This window comes from Phocoena sinus, chromosome 1, assembly GCF_008692025.1.
Source record: "Phocoena sinus isolate mPhoSin1 chromosome 1, mPhoSin1.pri, whole genome shotgun sequence".
Taxonomy (NCBI): domain Eukaryota; kingdom Metazoa; phylum Chordata; class Mammalia; order Artiodactyla; family Phocoenidae; genus Phocoena; species Phocoena sinus.
This window is the reverse complement of record NC_045763.1, coordinates 139,228,276-139,244,013: the sequence shown is the minus strand read 5'-3', so window position 1 is coordinate 139,244,013 and position 15,738 is coordinate 139,228,276. Positions and strand designations below refer to the sequence as shown.

Below are 15,738 nucleotides of genomic sequence, written 5' to 3'. Positions count from 1 at the left end.
CCAGCAAGTTACATTGAATTTTGTTGCCTACTTTTCCACTTTTCCTGGGTAAAGGAGGGAAAACCTGAACACTTGGTATGGCAATTCTCAGTCTGTTCTTCAAACCTCTGCTACAAAGTTCCATTCTCTCATTTATAAAATAGGTATCACTTATTGACCATCTATTATATGCTAGGTGTTCTACATTACTTGTAATCTTCACATCTCTGTGGTTTGGTGGGTATAGTTATCCTCATTTTTATGACTGCAGTTGGTCCAGGTATACCTTGGAGATATTGCAGATTTGGTTCCAGACTACCACAGTAAAGTGAATATTGTAATAAAGTGAGTCACATGAATTTTTTGGTTTCCTAGAGCCTATAAAATTTCTGCTTACACTATACTGTGGTCAATTAAGTTTGAAATAGCATTATGTCTAAAAGAAACAATGTACAGGGCTTCCCTGGTGGCGCAGTGGTTGAGAGTCCGCCTGCCGATGCAGGGGACATGGGTTCGTGCCCCGGTCCAGGAAGATCCCACATGCCGCAGAGCGGCTGGGCCCGTGAGCCATGGCCGTTGAGCCTTCGCGTCCGGAGCCTGTGCTCCGCAACGGGAGAGGCCGCAACAGTGAGAGGCCCACGTACCGAAAACAACAACAAGAACAACAGTGTACCTACCTTAATTTAAAAATACTTGTTTGCTAAAAAATGATAACCATCATCTGTGCCTTCAGTGAGTCATAATCAATCATTTGACTGGTAGAGGGTCTTGCCTGGATGTTGATGACTGCTGACTGATCAGGGTGATGGATGCTGAAGGCTAGGGTAGATATGACAATTTCTTAAAATAAGACAGCGATGGAGCTTGCTGCATCAGTTGACCCTTCCTTTCACTTGAACACTTAGAGGCCATTCTAGGGTTATTAATTGGCCTAATTTCAATATCACTGTGTCTCAGGAAATAAGGAGGCCGAAGGAGAGGGAGAGAGATGGGGTAACTGCTGGTCAGTAGAGCAGTCAGAACACATTTATCAATTAAGTTTGCCATCTCATATGGTGTGGTTCATGGTGCTCCAAAACAATTACCATAGTAACATCAAAGACAACTGATTGCAGATCACCATAACAAATATAACAATGAAAACAGTTTGAGATACTGTGACACAGAGACCCAAAATGAGCAAATGATATTGGAAAAAAAATGGTGTAGATATACTTGCTTGACTCAAGGTTGTCACAAACCTTCAATTTGAAAAAACGCAATGTCTGTGAAGCTCAATAAAACAAGGTATGCCTGTATAGCATAGCAGCGAAACAAGATGAAACAGTAGGCTTGGATCAACAACAGGGCCTTCAACCAAAACTACCAGGGTTTAAATTTGAATCCATACTTACTAGGACCAGGTATTTCATTTCTCTGTTCTCCCTTATGCTCATCTCTAAAATGGGATAAAATTATTGGAACTCATAGAATTATGGTGAGTGTTAAATGAATTAACATCTGTAAATGGCTTATAATGCCTGGGCTTCTACTGATATTCAGTGAATGTTAGCTACTGTTGCTAATTTGGTGTGCCCCGGGGCTGAATCTGAGGGCCTCTTTTCTTCTATGTATATATATATATATGTTACTCCTTAGGTGACCTCATTTAATCCTTTGGTTTTAAATATAAAACTATACTGATGACTCCAAAATTTATACTTCCTGCCAAAATGGTACTTTTCAAATGTAAGTCAGTTCATGTGACTTCTCTATTCAGAACCTCCAGTGACTTCCTATCTCTCCCAGTGAAAAAGCCAAAGCCCTCACCAGGGCCTATGAGGCCCTATTGATCTGTCGTACTTTTCCACTTGCTTTCTTTTGTGCAGCCACATGGGTGTGCTTGTCGAAGACTCTCAAACACTCTTGCTCCTCAGGCTCTTTGCACTTGCTGTTCTGCCAGGTATGTTCCTCCCCAGATATTCAAATGACACATTCCTTCACTTCTTTCAGGCCCCTGCTCAGATCCCATCCTATCAGAGAGGACATCCCTGACCACCTTGAATAAAGGAGAATTTCCCTTTCCTTTTCTTCTCATCCAGCTTGATTTTTCATTATGGTATCTGTTACCATTATGTTTATTTTATTTTATTTTTCAATGGTCTGTTTTGCCCTCTAGTATGAGAGCTGTATTAAAGCAGGGACTTTGTTTTGTTCACAGCCTCTAAATCAAGTATCTGGCACGTGGCAGACACTCAATAAATATTTATTGCCCAGCTAATAAGTGTCAGAGTTTCCTACCCAAGTCGGGCTCCCCTCAACATCTCCTGCTCTTCTGTCCCACTAATCTGCATCCCCTGTGAGGGAAGATACATCAAATTACAAATATACATCAGTTCTTAGGACTTATCTTTAAACTGGAAATTTTATGCATATTAGGATCAATTTGCTGTTCAGCATAATTTAACAAATATTTACTGTGCACCAACTATATGCTCTTAAATAAGAAACAATGACCAACCCACTAAAATAGGTAGAAATTTATCCAAGAATCTTGAAGCCCAAAAAAAGTAAATATTTGTACTTGTGGATCTCTAAGTTCAGAATCATTATGTGTACCTAAAACTAATACAATGCACATGTCAGTTATATCTCAGTATTTTGAAAGGCTATTTAAAAAAAATCTCAAATTATTAGGTTTATTTATTGTATCAGAATAGAACATTGGTCATCCCTGAAACTTCCTTTCTCCATCTTTCTCACTCTCAGTCCACTCATTTACTTAAACCAAATTTCTAGACATTTTCCTAGATTTCTCTTTCCCTCATCCTTCACATCCAATCCATTTGCAAAGACTGTAAACTTTATCTACAAAACTTATCCTGAGACCCTTTGCTTCTCATCAGTTTCACCTCTATAAAACCTAGTCCAAGGACAACTGCACCTGCTTAGACTACCAGGAGGATTTCCTAAATGCTTTCCTTGCCTTCCCATTTTCCACCTAGCAGCCAGAGTGATCTTATAAAAATGTGAATTACTTACCACTTCTCTGCCTAAAAGCTTCAGTGGTTTCCTTTTGTTATTCCTCTCTAAGTTATTCCTCTTAGAAAAACATCCAAACCCTACCCTAGCCTACAAGCCCTACTTGATTTGGTCCTAATCACCAGTCCAATCTTCTCTCTTAGCATTTTTCCCATTATTCATGCAGTCTGGTCACACTGGCCTTCTTTCATTTCTAGGAGCACAATGAGCCCTTCCCTGTCCCAGAATACTTGTACTAGCAACTCCTTGTCATTTGGGTCTCAGTTTAAATTTCACCACCCCAGAGAGGCCTTCCCTAACTTCTTCATTTCAAGTGGTCTCCTCTTCTCCATTCACCCTTTGTTGTGCCAGAGAGTGAACTGCATTCACTTATTGTGCATTGCACAATTGCCTCTAATATTTCCTTCTGTTTGTTTTGTTTTTATTTTTTGCGGTATGCGGGCCTCTCACTGTTGTGGCCTCTCCCATTGCGGAGCACAGGCTCCAGACGTGCAGGCTCAGTGGCCATGGCTCATGGGCCCAGCCGCTCCGCGGCATGTGGGATCCTCCCAGACCGGGGCACAAACCCATGTCCCCTGCATTGGCAGGTGGACTCTCAACCACTGCGCCACCAGGGAAGCCCTGCTATGTTTGTTTATTGTCTATCTCCTTCCAGTAGAATGTAAACTTGATGAAGACAGGGACTTTGCTTTATCAGCAGTGTTTATAACAGAGCCTAACACATAGTGGGCACTCAAGGAACACTTGTTGAATGGGTAAATCTTTGTCTCAATTTTGATAGCTTATGTAAGATCACAATAATTTTCTAACACAGCTTTAATAACTCTGTCACATCCATGTTCTCATTGCTTCAACCCACAAAAGGAGCAGTATGCCAGGGGAAGGATTCAGGTTACCCCTATTTCTTGGCAACCACTAGGTCAACGTCTGGACTCAGTTTAGTAGTTCAAAACCATGAGATAAGGGGGGGAAAGACGGGCAGAAATGAATACTCCTGAAGTGACCAATTGTCATTTCCCCACTTAAAATTTTGAGGAGAGAAAGAAAACAGTTCTTAAAATCGAACACTTTTAGAGTTGGAAATGTTCGAGAAAGTAGGTGTGGACAGAAAAATGTTAGGTTGAGGGAGGAAAACTAATTCAGAAGGAGGTAAGAGAAAGAGCTCACACCATGCTGATGGTTGCCTGTCAGTGTTCACGGTTCTGGGCTTGGGTACCACAACTTGACTTATAGGTAAACACTAAGGAAGAGAGCGTGATGGGGTGGGGTGGGGGTGAGAGAAAGGGAGGAGAGGGAGACCAGGGCGAGAGGCGTGAAATAAGCTAGAAGGAAAAGAGGACGGAGCTTAGCGATACAAAAGCAGCCTCGGATCCTGCCGGCGCTGCAAGCGTTAAGGGGAGGCGGGGAGTGACGCGGTTTGCGTCTGGAGCGGCTCCTTGGAGTCCCCAGCATCCACCGCCGGAGCCTCGCCTTCCTTTCTCCCTCTGCAGACGTATCGAGACACAAAAAGAGAGGCGACCCCTGGACCAGCGCGAGGGACCCACCCGCACCATGACCGAGACCACCAAGACCCACGTTATCTTGCTCGCCTGCGGCAGCTTCAATCCCATCACCAAAGGGCACATTCAGATGTTCGGTGAGTCCTCCCGCCCACCCCCGGAGACTGCTTCCGCCTCTCTCCTTTCCCCGGCACCTGTGTTTCCCAGGGCGCCTGACGGTAAGGCGAGTACCCATCTGGAGAGGTGTGCTGGCTGATCCAGCTGGTGGGAGGTCAGCCCCTCTATTCTGGGCTCCTGGGAGGGGACGCAGACTGTGCTTCCGAGGCGTCACTCGCTCGGGCCAGACCCTCGCTGGGGGCCAAGGGGTGGGGGAGGGGAGGGGCCGGAGGGGAGTGTTGGTTCGGATTGGTGGGAGGTCGAGGTTTGAGAACTGGGGTGCGGTGGTGCGGCGGTTTGGCTACTTGGCCGGTGAGGATTGGGATGGGGGCAGAGGTTGGGGCGCGGAGAAGGGAGAAGGGGGTTAGAGATAACGTGCTGTTTGTTTAGGTTGGGCCGAAAGCTCGAAGGAGTTAATGGTGTATATGCTTCAGAGACACAAACACACACAACACACCAGGAACAGGGCTGGGCTTCAAGGAGATTCGTTTATGGTTTGGCTGCTGGTTCGGGGCGGCCCGGGGCAAATGTTTGAGGGTTGTGGACAGTGGATTGCGCGCGCGAGGTGGATGGCTTAGTGAATGTGGAGGTGGGGAGCAGGGGGCGGGGGCCTGGGCTTGGCTGCCGGGACCCACCGCCTAGGAAGGGGAGAGGGCGGGGCGGTTGCTGCGGGCTGCCCTTTGCGAGCCGGTGTTAAAGGATGGGGCCCAAGGTGGCTGAGGCTCTGCCCCGGTTGGCGATGGCTCCCACAAGGTTTGAGGCGTGCGAGTGTATGTATGACTCTGTGTGTGTGTGTGTGTGTGTGTGTGTGTGTGTGTGTGTGTGTGTGTGTGTGTGTGGGGGCTGGGCGAGGCGAGGGCGCATCATCGCGCGTTTTTTTTCAAGGAGGCTTTGTGGCGAAGAGAGAGGCCGAGCGAGCGGGGGCTCCTGGCTGCTGGTTGGGATTGAGAAGTGGTAAGGGAAAGGTGATCGTTGCCTGACAGAGATCTCGGGCCACCGGTGGGTAAACGGCGGGGCTTCGCTGCTGCTCCAGGAGGACCCAAAGGCGCGGGGGCTTGCGTGTTTAGACCCTGAGGGAGGCACGCGGAGGTCACTTTTGAAGCAGGAATTGAGGAGAAGTTAGAAGTCGGGATGCTTTTCTTCTGGCAATGAGAGAAGCGAGAAGAGGAAAGCGAGTGGACTAGGGAAGGATGAGTGAAGGGTGGGAGGCCTTGCGCCGGCCGGCCAGTGAGGCGCTATCCAGAGACAGCGGTGCTGAAACGCAGGGCGAGCTGGAGCCGGCTGCAGGCACACGTGTTTACCCGGAGCCTGAGGATTGCGTGGGCCCTCCTAGGGCTGTTTAGTGAAAGCCACATCATATCGGTAAAGACTGGGAGAGGTGGCTTAGAATAAAAATATTCCTCTCTTAAACCTAAAAGGTGAGTTGAACTGGGCACCCTTATTAAAAACCTCATGGAAAGAATATACTTTGAGCAGAGTGCAGATCACATAGGCACATTTATAGGATCCAAGGAGGGTGACTGAGGTAGCCATCCCTTCCTCACCATACTTTCACTTTTAAAAGTGTGGTATCAGGAGCTGGTGCCAACTTACCTATTAAATAAAGACTTTTGTTCTAGCATCAAAGTAGACTAGAGCATCTCATCAGCCTTCTAAGGGAATATCAGTGCCCTGAAAACACTCTCCTTTCACTTTCTTTTGATTCTGGTGTCTTCACCCCTGTCCTTCTTTTCTTCTCTCTCTGTATTTCCTCTAGCCATTTTATGTGGCTGTACTTTATTCCTCTCAGTTGCCCAGACAGGGAGGGACACCCCTCTGGAACTCCTTGGCTCTAGTAATCTTTAGTGGGCCAGCAGGCACTCCTCCTTTCTTCCTGGGACTAAGGATGTACCTAATTCCACTTGTTTTGGATTGCAGGAGGGGTAGATTTAGATTGAGAACCAGAGATTTTGTCTTGCAGCTAAAGAGAGTTTAGTAATGGTGATAAAGGCTTTTGTTAAGTTGATGCTGACCTGCCAGTTCTCCATGAGTTTAGAGGACAGAGTATATGGAAATAGGTATGGATTACAGCAGGGAGGTTTAGACATAGAATAGGTGAAAGGAGACTTTGACAGTAGTGACTTTTGCTTGTTATTGGAACTGAAGAAGAGGAGAGAATATCAACAAAGACTTTTGAGTGTCCATGAGTTATGTGTAATCCAGAGAGCAACATGGAAAGAGGATACGGTATGCTCACTGTGGCTTTAAGGAGCTTATAACCTAATGAAGGATTTAGCACATATACATTGAAAAGGAAACAGGAACAAGAACACAAAATACATATTAAACAATTTTTCTTGTAGAATCTCTTATGGGAATCTTTGAGCTAGTGATAAGTTTTGTAATTTATTTTTGTAGAGCAGCTTCTGATTTACAAGGCATTTTCATCGTGTATGTCACTTATTCTTAATAAGAAGCTTACAAGAAAGGCATCATTATCTCCATTTTACAAATGAGAAACTGATGTTCAGAGGCTAAGTGCCTTAAGTGGCTTAAGTGACATGGAGCGTGGGTGGCAGAATTGAGACTGGAACCCCACATTTCTGATTCCTCTTGAATAGGCCTTTGCACTGTAACAAAAGCAGAAAGAACTGCTCACTAATCTTCTGACTGAATAATTCCATGAACTCTATTTCCTTCAAACATATACTAACAGAGATGAGAATTCAGTTGCCATCAACTAAATGAGATTCCTAAATAGGCATTTCCTTAAGAGCTCTTTCCCATCTCTAAAGAAACCAGGCATCCATGAACTATTTTCTCCTTTTAAATGGCTTTAAAAATTTTTTCCCCAACAATACAGAAATAATTAATGCAATAAAATTATCAAACTTTTAAAAGATGCCTGCAATTTGTAATAGAAAAAAAGTATAAAGATGCAAACAGGACTTTGAAATTAGACACCTTTAATAGAGCTTCTATATTTTGAAATACAGTTGCTTACCAAAGAAAAAAGAGACTATAAACAAAACAAAACAAAAAAGTGTCATTCAGAACTAAAAACTCAGGCTTCGTCTCTATAAAGTAGTATTTGTCCAGTTCTCATTATTTGTAAAATATTTTAGAATGAGCTTGTCTTTTTATTCTGAAAGGGGAGTTGATATTATTCCTATTTGTGGCTATGGGAACATATAAGAAAAAACTAATATTAAAATTTATTTATTTATTTATTTATTTATTTTTGGCTGTGTTGGGTCTTAGTTGCTACCCGTGGGCTCTTTGTTTTGGCGTGTGGGCTTCTCTCTAGTTGTGACGTGCGGGCTCCAGAGCCCTGTAGTTTGCGGCCCGGCCTGTGGGCTTAGTTGCTCTGCGGCATGTGGGATCTTAGTTCCCGACCAAGGATCAAACCCGCGTCCCCTGCATTGGAAGGCGGATTCTTTACCACTGGACCACCAGGGAACTCCCCCCAAAATTAATATTTGTGATAGAGGTATTTGACAGCTATATACTTAACTGTGACTAAAATGTCTTCAGGACTTCCCTGGTGGCGCAGTGGTTAAGAATCTGCCAGCCAATGCAGGGGACATGGGTTTGATCCCTGGTCCCGGAAGATCCCACGTGCCAAGGAGCAACTAAGCCCCTGCACCACAACTACTGGGCCTGCACTCTAGGGCCCATGTGCTGCAACTACTGAGCCCACGTGCTGCAACTACTGAAACCCACACACCTAGAGCCCGTGCTGTGCAACAAGAGAAGCCACCACAATGAGAAGCCCACGTACAGCAATAAAGACCCAATGCAGCCAAAAAATAAATAAAATTTAAAAGTAAAATAAAAAATAAAATGTTTTCAGGAATGAGTAAAAGTTTTTGGCAAAGCAGACCCATAAACCAACCGTGTTTTATTTCATGTCTGCCTTATTACATACAAAGGTAACATGAGGCTAGAAGGTTTTTTTTTTACATGTAAGTTCGTAGTTATTAAACATGTAGAGATTATATTTCAGTACAACTTTCTTTGCATTTGTATTGCCAATATTTATCAATAAATATACCACTGGTAGATCTGATAGTAAGTTTAAACAGGAAAGTAAGAAAGGTCTGATCAGATTAACTTCTCCATAAAAAATAAAGGAATTGAGGGACTTGATCATGGCAGAAATGTGTCCTATTTTTTGATGATTCCAAAGTAACTGGATTTTCCAGTTTTTCTACTTCGAAATATTTTTGGTTTGAACAATTGGGTTTTTTTGAAAAACAATTGGGTTTTTTGAAAAGAGACATAATCTAATTCTGTTTCTCTTAAAATGTACTGAAGATGGCTTTTTACTTGTGAAATTGGAATTGCAGCTCCTGTTGCTACAACTACAAATTATAAGAAAGATGAATTTGTGTTTCTACCAATATGTAGAGAACAGTCGAAAACTGAGAAACTGTTTAGTATGCTTGAAATGCATATTTTTAAAAGCTCATTCAGTAGTGTGGTACTTATACTTTTCCAACACTATCTCATTTGATTCTGCCCTGTAACCTAAACTGGGTGATATTATCACCACCCTTTTACAAACAACAAAGCAGAGGTACAAGTAAGAGTAAGTCATTTGGTACAGTCATAAGCAAAAGTCAGAATAGAACTAGTTTCCTGATATCCAGGCTGTCTCTCACCAAAGATTTTTTTTTACTCCTTTAATTGCAACAGCATTTATGAAAGAAAGAGCCACTGAACTTAGTTATCAACAAAGGGTAGTGAGATGGGGCTTCCCTGGTGGTGCAGTGGTTAAGACTCTGCCTGCCGATGCGGTGGACACGGGTTCGAGCCCTGGTCCGGGAAGATCCCACATGCTGCGGAGCAACAAAGCCTGTGCGCCACAGGTACTGAGCCCGCGCGCCTAGAGCCCGTGCTCCACAACAAGGGAAGCCACCGCAATGAGAAGCCCGCGAGCCACAACCAAGAGTAGCCCCCGCTCACTGCAACTAGAGAAAGCCCGCATGCAGCAACAAACACCCAGTGCGGCCAAATATATATATATAAATGAATAAATTTTTAAAAAATGGGTAGTGAGAACTTTATAAATTGTTTTCCTTTGTGACACAGGCCATCAACAAAATATATTCAATAAAGATACCTGTTCCCAATATCTTATGCTTATAACAAGGGAAAGCTATTTCTTTTCTTAGTACTCATATATTTTCCATTTAACTATGCCACTAGAACATTTATTCCACCACTCCCCCCGCCTCCTCATCCTCCTCCTCCTCCTCCACCTCCTCCACTCTTCTGCTACCACAACTAGCTCCTACTCATCTTTCAGATTTTAGCTTCAACAGTACTTCCTCAGGGAACCTCCAATGACTCCTCAATTAAGTATGGTTACCCTTACTGACATTTGATCCCACATCACCTTATACTTTCCATACCATAACTCTAATCTTATTCTGTGTTTCATGACTATTTGCCATGCTAGACAGTAAGATTTATTAAGATAGAAACCATGCCTGGTTTAATCATTGATTTACTTCCTAGTACCTAGCATGGAGTAAGCTCTCCATAATAGTATACTATAATAATAATTGCAAATAAAGAATCTTTATTTATTTAAACATTGTAGCAACTGTAATTTTCTTTTTAAAGTAGTTATGTATTCAGTATTTTATTTATTTAATTTTGGCTGTGTTGGGTCTTGGTTTCTGTGTGAGGGCTTTCTCTAGTTGTGGCGAGCGGGGGCCACTCTTCATCGCGGTGCGCGGGCCTCTCACTGTCGCGGCCTCTCTTGTTGCGGAGCACAGGCTCAGTAGTTGTGGCTCACGGGCCTAGTTGCTCCGCAGCATGTGGGATCCTCCCAGACCAGAGCTCGAACCCGTGTCCCCTGCATTAGCAGGCAGATTCTCAACCAATGCACCACCAGGGAAGCCCTAAAGAGTCTTTGCTTCATAATAGTTGCTGAATAAATAAAAAATAAGTGAATGTCATTCCAGGTGGAGGAATCAACCATGCATAAAGGGCTGGAGTGATGAGACAGAGAGCCATGACATTAGAACAAAAAAAAATTCAGGATGACTCAAGGAGGAGGGGATTGAGAAATAAGACTGGGAAGTTAGATGGAAATCTGATCAATTATGAAGGCTTGTAAGTCATATTAAAGAATTTAGATTTTATCCCAATGGCAGTGACAAAATATTGCCTTTTTTAAGTAAAGGGATGTCATAATCATATCGTTAAGATTATGATTTAATTGAATTTTGAACGTAAACTGGCGAAGGGCAAGGATGGAGATGTAGCGAACAGATGGGCACCTATTTCAGCAATACAGAGTTCAAGTCAGAGAAGACTGTCACCTTGCTCAGGTTGGTGGCATTTGGGATGGAGAGTGAGTGTATTTGAAAATATTTAGGAGGTAAAAGAGATCCTTATTTGGTGATTTGATGGGTGGGTGATGGCAAAGTAGTCCAGGGTAACTGGCAGGTTTCCATCCAAAGTGGATGAATAGAGAACATTGGAAGAGAAGCAGGTTTGGGTTTGGTGGGGAAAGTGAAGCTTCATACTTCTTACTCTAAGATTTTGGAAATAATGTATTCTAACCAAGTACTAATGCAAAAGAAGGAAATACCTAAATTCAAAGTCTCTTTGTAACCTGGGACATCTGAAACTTCTAATGAAAACTCCTAGTAGGTTTTATTTGGATTATTCAAAATTCTTCATGCAAGAAATATATTGGAATTCATTAACATTATGGAAATAAAAAGATAAAGAATTTGCCAGCTTTTTTATAAACTACGAGATGGGAGAAAATCAAGGTCCTAAAGTTGACTCTTTTATAATGTTGAGGATGTGAGATTGAAAACAGTTGATGCAGTTCAAAAGACCATTCCAGAACTTGCCCATCACTATGGTGATGGCTGTAATAATATATTTAAGTGGACGCTTGGGAATTCTAATTCACTGATAAGTTGAATGTCCTCTAATGGAAACTCATGGATCACTCATGGAAGTTTCACTGGCGAGAGCTGTGTCTACTCATGACGTGAGAATAATGGCTGAAAAAGAAAATTTAGATATTTTTGTCCACATGAACAGGTAGTTTGATTTACTTTCTCCTGCTGAATTGATTGACTGAGCCCCACAATTGGACACAATTATGCTAATTACGATAGGCAACTCTCCTATCTAGAATGCATCCCAGACCAAGGAACAGGATATAACCGAGAAGGTTGATGTACTATGAATTTTGAAATGAAGAAATATTAATTTTCATATTCTCTTCTCTTTTTGTTTTCCTTGATCTTATTCTACATATCCAACCCTTTATGCTTAAAACTATCAAAATTAAGAGATTCATATGACTTTTAAGAAATAGTTCAGATTACTGCTCAGTAGGAACCTCCTTTAAAACGTTATGAGTCTCAAGAGAAACACTTCTACACAAATTTCCAGTTTTAGACCAAGTCAAATGAACAGCCTAAAATGCAGAGGCAAACTAAACTAAAAACGTAACTGGCAAACCCTCAGGTCTGGATCTCTGTCTGTTTCAGAGAGATCCTCAGACAAGAGAGGAAAATGCAAAACTAGACAGATAATCTATATTTTCTGTTATTTTTCTATTAATAAGTAATAGTTGTGAAAGTAGTCTATGCATGACTAGGAAAGAGAATGAAAACCCTGTTTTGAAAGTGTTTCTTTAAAAAGATTCAAATCTAAATATCATTGTCCTCTCAGCCACCAATACAGTGTTGTATATGTAGTGGGTGCTTAATCAATATTTAATGATACTATGAAATACACACTTTCCAGTAGAGTTCTTGTTCATTTCTAAAGAGTTTTCAGATCATCCTGAATTGCTCAAGAAAGATCCTAAGGGCACAAAGGAACTCATTAAAAAGTTTTTAAACACCAGTTTAAAAAAAAACAAAAACACTCAACACACAAAATTTTGGCTAAACAAAGGCATTTAAAATAATTCTTAAGGATCTGATCTAACAAACTAAGAACTGGGATATAGGAATGCATTTTATAGAGAAATGCACAACTTTATTTACGGATGTGTTCCATATCTCAATATATGTAAATGCAGCATCAGTTTAAAAAGAACAAAGTTTTCCATCGCCAGAGGTTTTCCAATCATAAGCATTCAAATGCATGGAACACATTTGTTTTTTTAAAAAAATACAGTTTGGCAGATAGCCTCAGAAGTATTTTAGCCTAAAAAAGATGTTTGGTGGCTTACAAGGTGTGACTAAGGCCATCCTCCCGGCTTTGGCTTCCTCCTCCTTTTGCACAATACCTCTATGGTTTATGAACTCTGCAGCAAAGGCAAATATTATAAACACTACCAGCATCATCACCTTCCCCATGATCATTTTAATAATGGAGTTAACCTTATTTGAGCTTCTTTAAAATCTACTACCATTAAACTGTTTTCCACTAAATCTATGGCATAATTCTCTTTAGTTCTGAACAAGTGAGCCAACAAGGAAAATTCTTGTAATTTGGGGGATAAGGGAGTAAGAGGAGGAGGCAGAAAATGAGCAAGACTCAGAGGCTAACCCCAGGAAGCAGTAGCAGCTAAACAGCACTCTTTCTCTGCTCTCTCTCTTGCATCATGTCGCCTCCACGTGGGTCACTATGCTGCTACATATTGACCTCACTTAATACTTACCAGACAGTAGGAGGGTGAGTGAAGTATAGCCCCTAGATAAGGCTAAATGCTTATAGTTTTTCTCTTATTCCAGTTGCTTAGGTCGAAAACCTTGGACTAATGCTTGATCCTTCTCTCTTTGCACATCCCATCTATGGCAGCAAATGTTTTTGGATCTATCTTCAAAATAAAACTAGGACCAGTCACTTTTTCCCATCTACAGCCCTGATGTAAGCCACTGTTACAGTTTGTTTACATCATTGCAATAGCTTCTTAACTGATCTCTCTGCTTCTACCCTTGGCCCAATACTAAATTCTCAACAAAATAGCTGAGTGATCCTTTTAAAATGTAAGTCAGATGTACGTCAGATCATGTTGCTCCTTTGCTCAAAATCCTCCAATGGTTCCCTATTTCATTCAGGGTCAAAGTCATTTTAATGACCTACAAAGGCCTCCATGATCTGCCACCTTTCCCCCTTCTCCCCCTACCTCATCACACCTCTTTCCAACCTCATTCTTAGCCAACTTCACTGACCTCCTTGTCTTGGCCTTAGAGTGTGCACTGAATGTTCTCGCTGCCTGAAATGCCCTTCCCCCATATTTCCCCATGTCTAATTGACTCTCTAAGTCTTTGTCCAAATGCAACCTTCTCACTGTCTACTTGGCAGGTCCTACTCCCCTGATCACATAGTTTAAAATCACAGCTCACACACTCCCAGTCCCCCTTGTCATGCTCTACTTATATCTTTTCCCCTTACTTCTTATCCTCTTTTAACAAAGCATGTTATTTATCTGTTATATTTATTGTTTAATGTCTGTCTCCCCAGCTAGAATGTGAGCTCTTCAATGGCAGGGATCTTTGTTTACTCGGCTCACAGACGTTTCTCATGCTCCTAGAAGAGTTCCTGGCACATAGTAAGTGCTCAATAAATGTCTGTTGAATGAGTGAATGAATGAAATGTTAGAATTACCTACCACCCTGACCTTAAGTCTAGATTCTGTGGTAGGAAGGGTAGAGTCTTAAAAGGACTCAGTATGCGTTCATTCATTCATTCAGCAAATGTTTATTGAGTTACGAATGTGCCTCTGGCACCATGCTAAGCCTCAGGGATATGAAAATTAAAGGCATTCCTTCTTATGCCTCAGGGAGATCATCTTCTGTAGAGGAGATAAACTACACATAGCAGTTCAGGTCATAGTGCTGTAAAAAGAGGGGAGGATGAGGTACAGTGAGAACATAGAAGAAAAAGTGATCATTCTAGACATGGTGGGAGGATCATCGGGGCATGTATTAGTGAGAATGAGCTTGAAGGTAGGAGCTGCCCAGTGGACAGGATGGAGAATGGCATTCTGGGCTGAGAGCTGGGTACGTGTAAAGGCCCCAAACATCATGGCACATTAAGGGATCTCCAGGGAGCTTGTTAGATGACTGGAGTGCGGGCGGGGACAGGAAAGGGCAGGAGACCAGAGAGCCAGAAAACAGGTTTTGGCAGGGGTGGAGGGTAGGCACCAAAGAGTTTAGACTTTACTCAGCCCTTTTAGTGATGGGCAGAGGAGTGCATTCCAGATGTGGGACCTACATCCCAAATGTCAGTGTTCCCTTTATTAAGGCTCTGACACCATGATTTTTTTTTTTTTTTTTTTGGCGCTTACGCGGGCCTCTCACTGTTGTGGCCTCTCCCGTTGTGGAGCACAGGCTCTGGATGCGCAGGCTCAGCGGCCATGGCTCACGGACCCAGCCGCTCTGTGGCATGTGGGATCTTCCCGGACCAGGGCACGAACCGTGTACCCTGCATCGGCAGGCGGACTCTCAACCACTGCGCCACCAGGGAAGCCCCTGACACCATGATTTTATCTAAATATTTTAAAGTTATTATTTCTGTATCACTTTTCTAGATATGGAGGGCTTTTTTCCCCCATGATTTTAAAATTTTGTTTATTTATTTATCTATTACTTTCTGAAATGGAACCATTTGTCCATTCTACTAAAGGAATAAATAAGTGGGGAATTATACTGCTGTACAACCCACCTAAGCAAATAAACAACCAACCAACCACCTCTCTCATAGGAAGTTGTTCTCACCTAGGTTCTAAATGTAGCCCTTCTGCACTTCAGTGGGATTGTTACAGGAAGGGGGACCCCTTCGAGGGCCCAAGGGTGGGCTCTTGTCTAACACTCAGAAAGACACATGTGTGTGTCTGTGTGTCTGCTGACAAAGCAAGAGACTCTATTGGGAAGGGGTGCCTGGGTGGAGAGCAGCAGGGTAAGGGTACCCTGGAGAACTGCTCTGCCACGTGGCTCGCGGTCTCAGGTTTTATGATAATGGGGTTAGTTTCTGGGTTGTCTCTGGCCAATCGTTCTGGCTTAGGGTCCTTCCTGGTGGCATGTGCATTGCTCAGCCAAGATGGATTCCAGCAAGAAGGATCCTGGGAGGTTGGTAGGACTGGCATCTCCTCTCTTCTTTTAACCTT

At 42.8% G+C, this 15,738-nt stretch overlaps 1 protein-coding gene across 1 annotated transcript in view; it reads left to right on the top strand.

Annotated features, from left to right (window-relative positions):
• NMNAT2 (nicotinamide nucleotide adenylyltransferase 2) overlaps window positions 1-15,738 on the top strand; it is a 199,385-nt gene that overhangs the window by 36,779 nt on the left and 146,868 nt on the right. Inside the window, exon 3 of the mRNA XM_032632226.1 lies at window positions 4,491-4,636. Within this exon, the coding sequence (XP_032488117.1) occupies window positions 4,552-4,636 (85 nt within the window). The 5' untranslated portion in view covers window positions 4,491-4,551. The remainder of the gene's footprint in view (window positions 1-4,490; window positions 4,637-15,738) is intronic.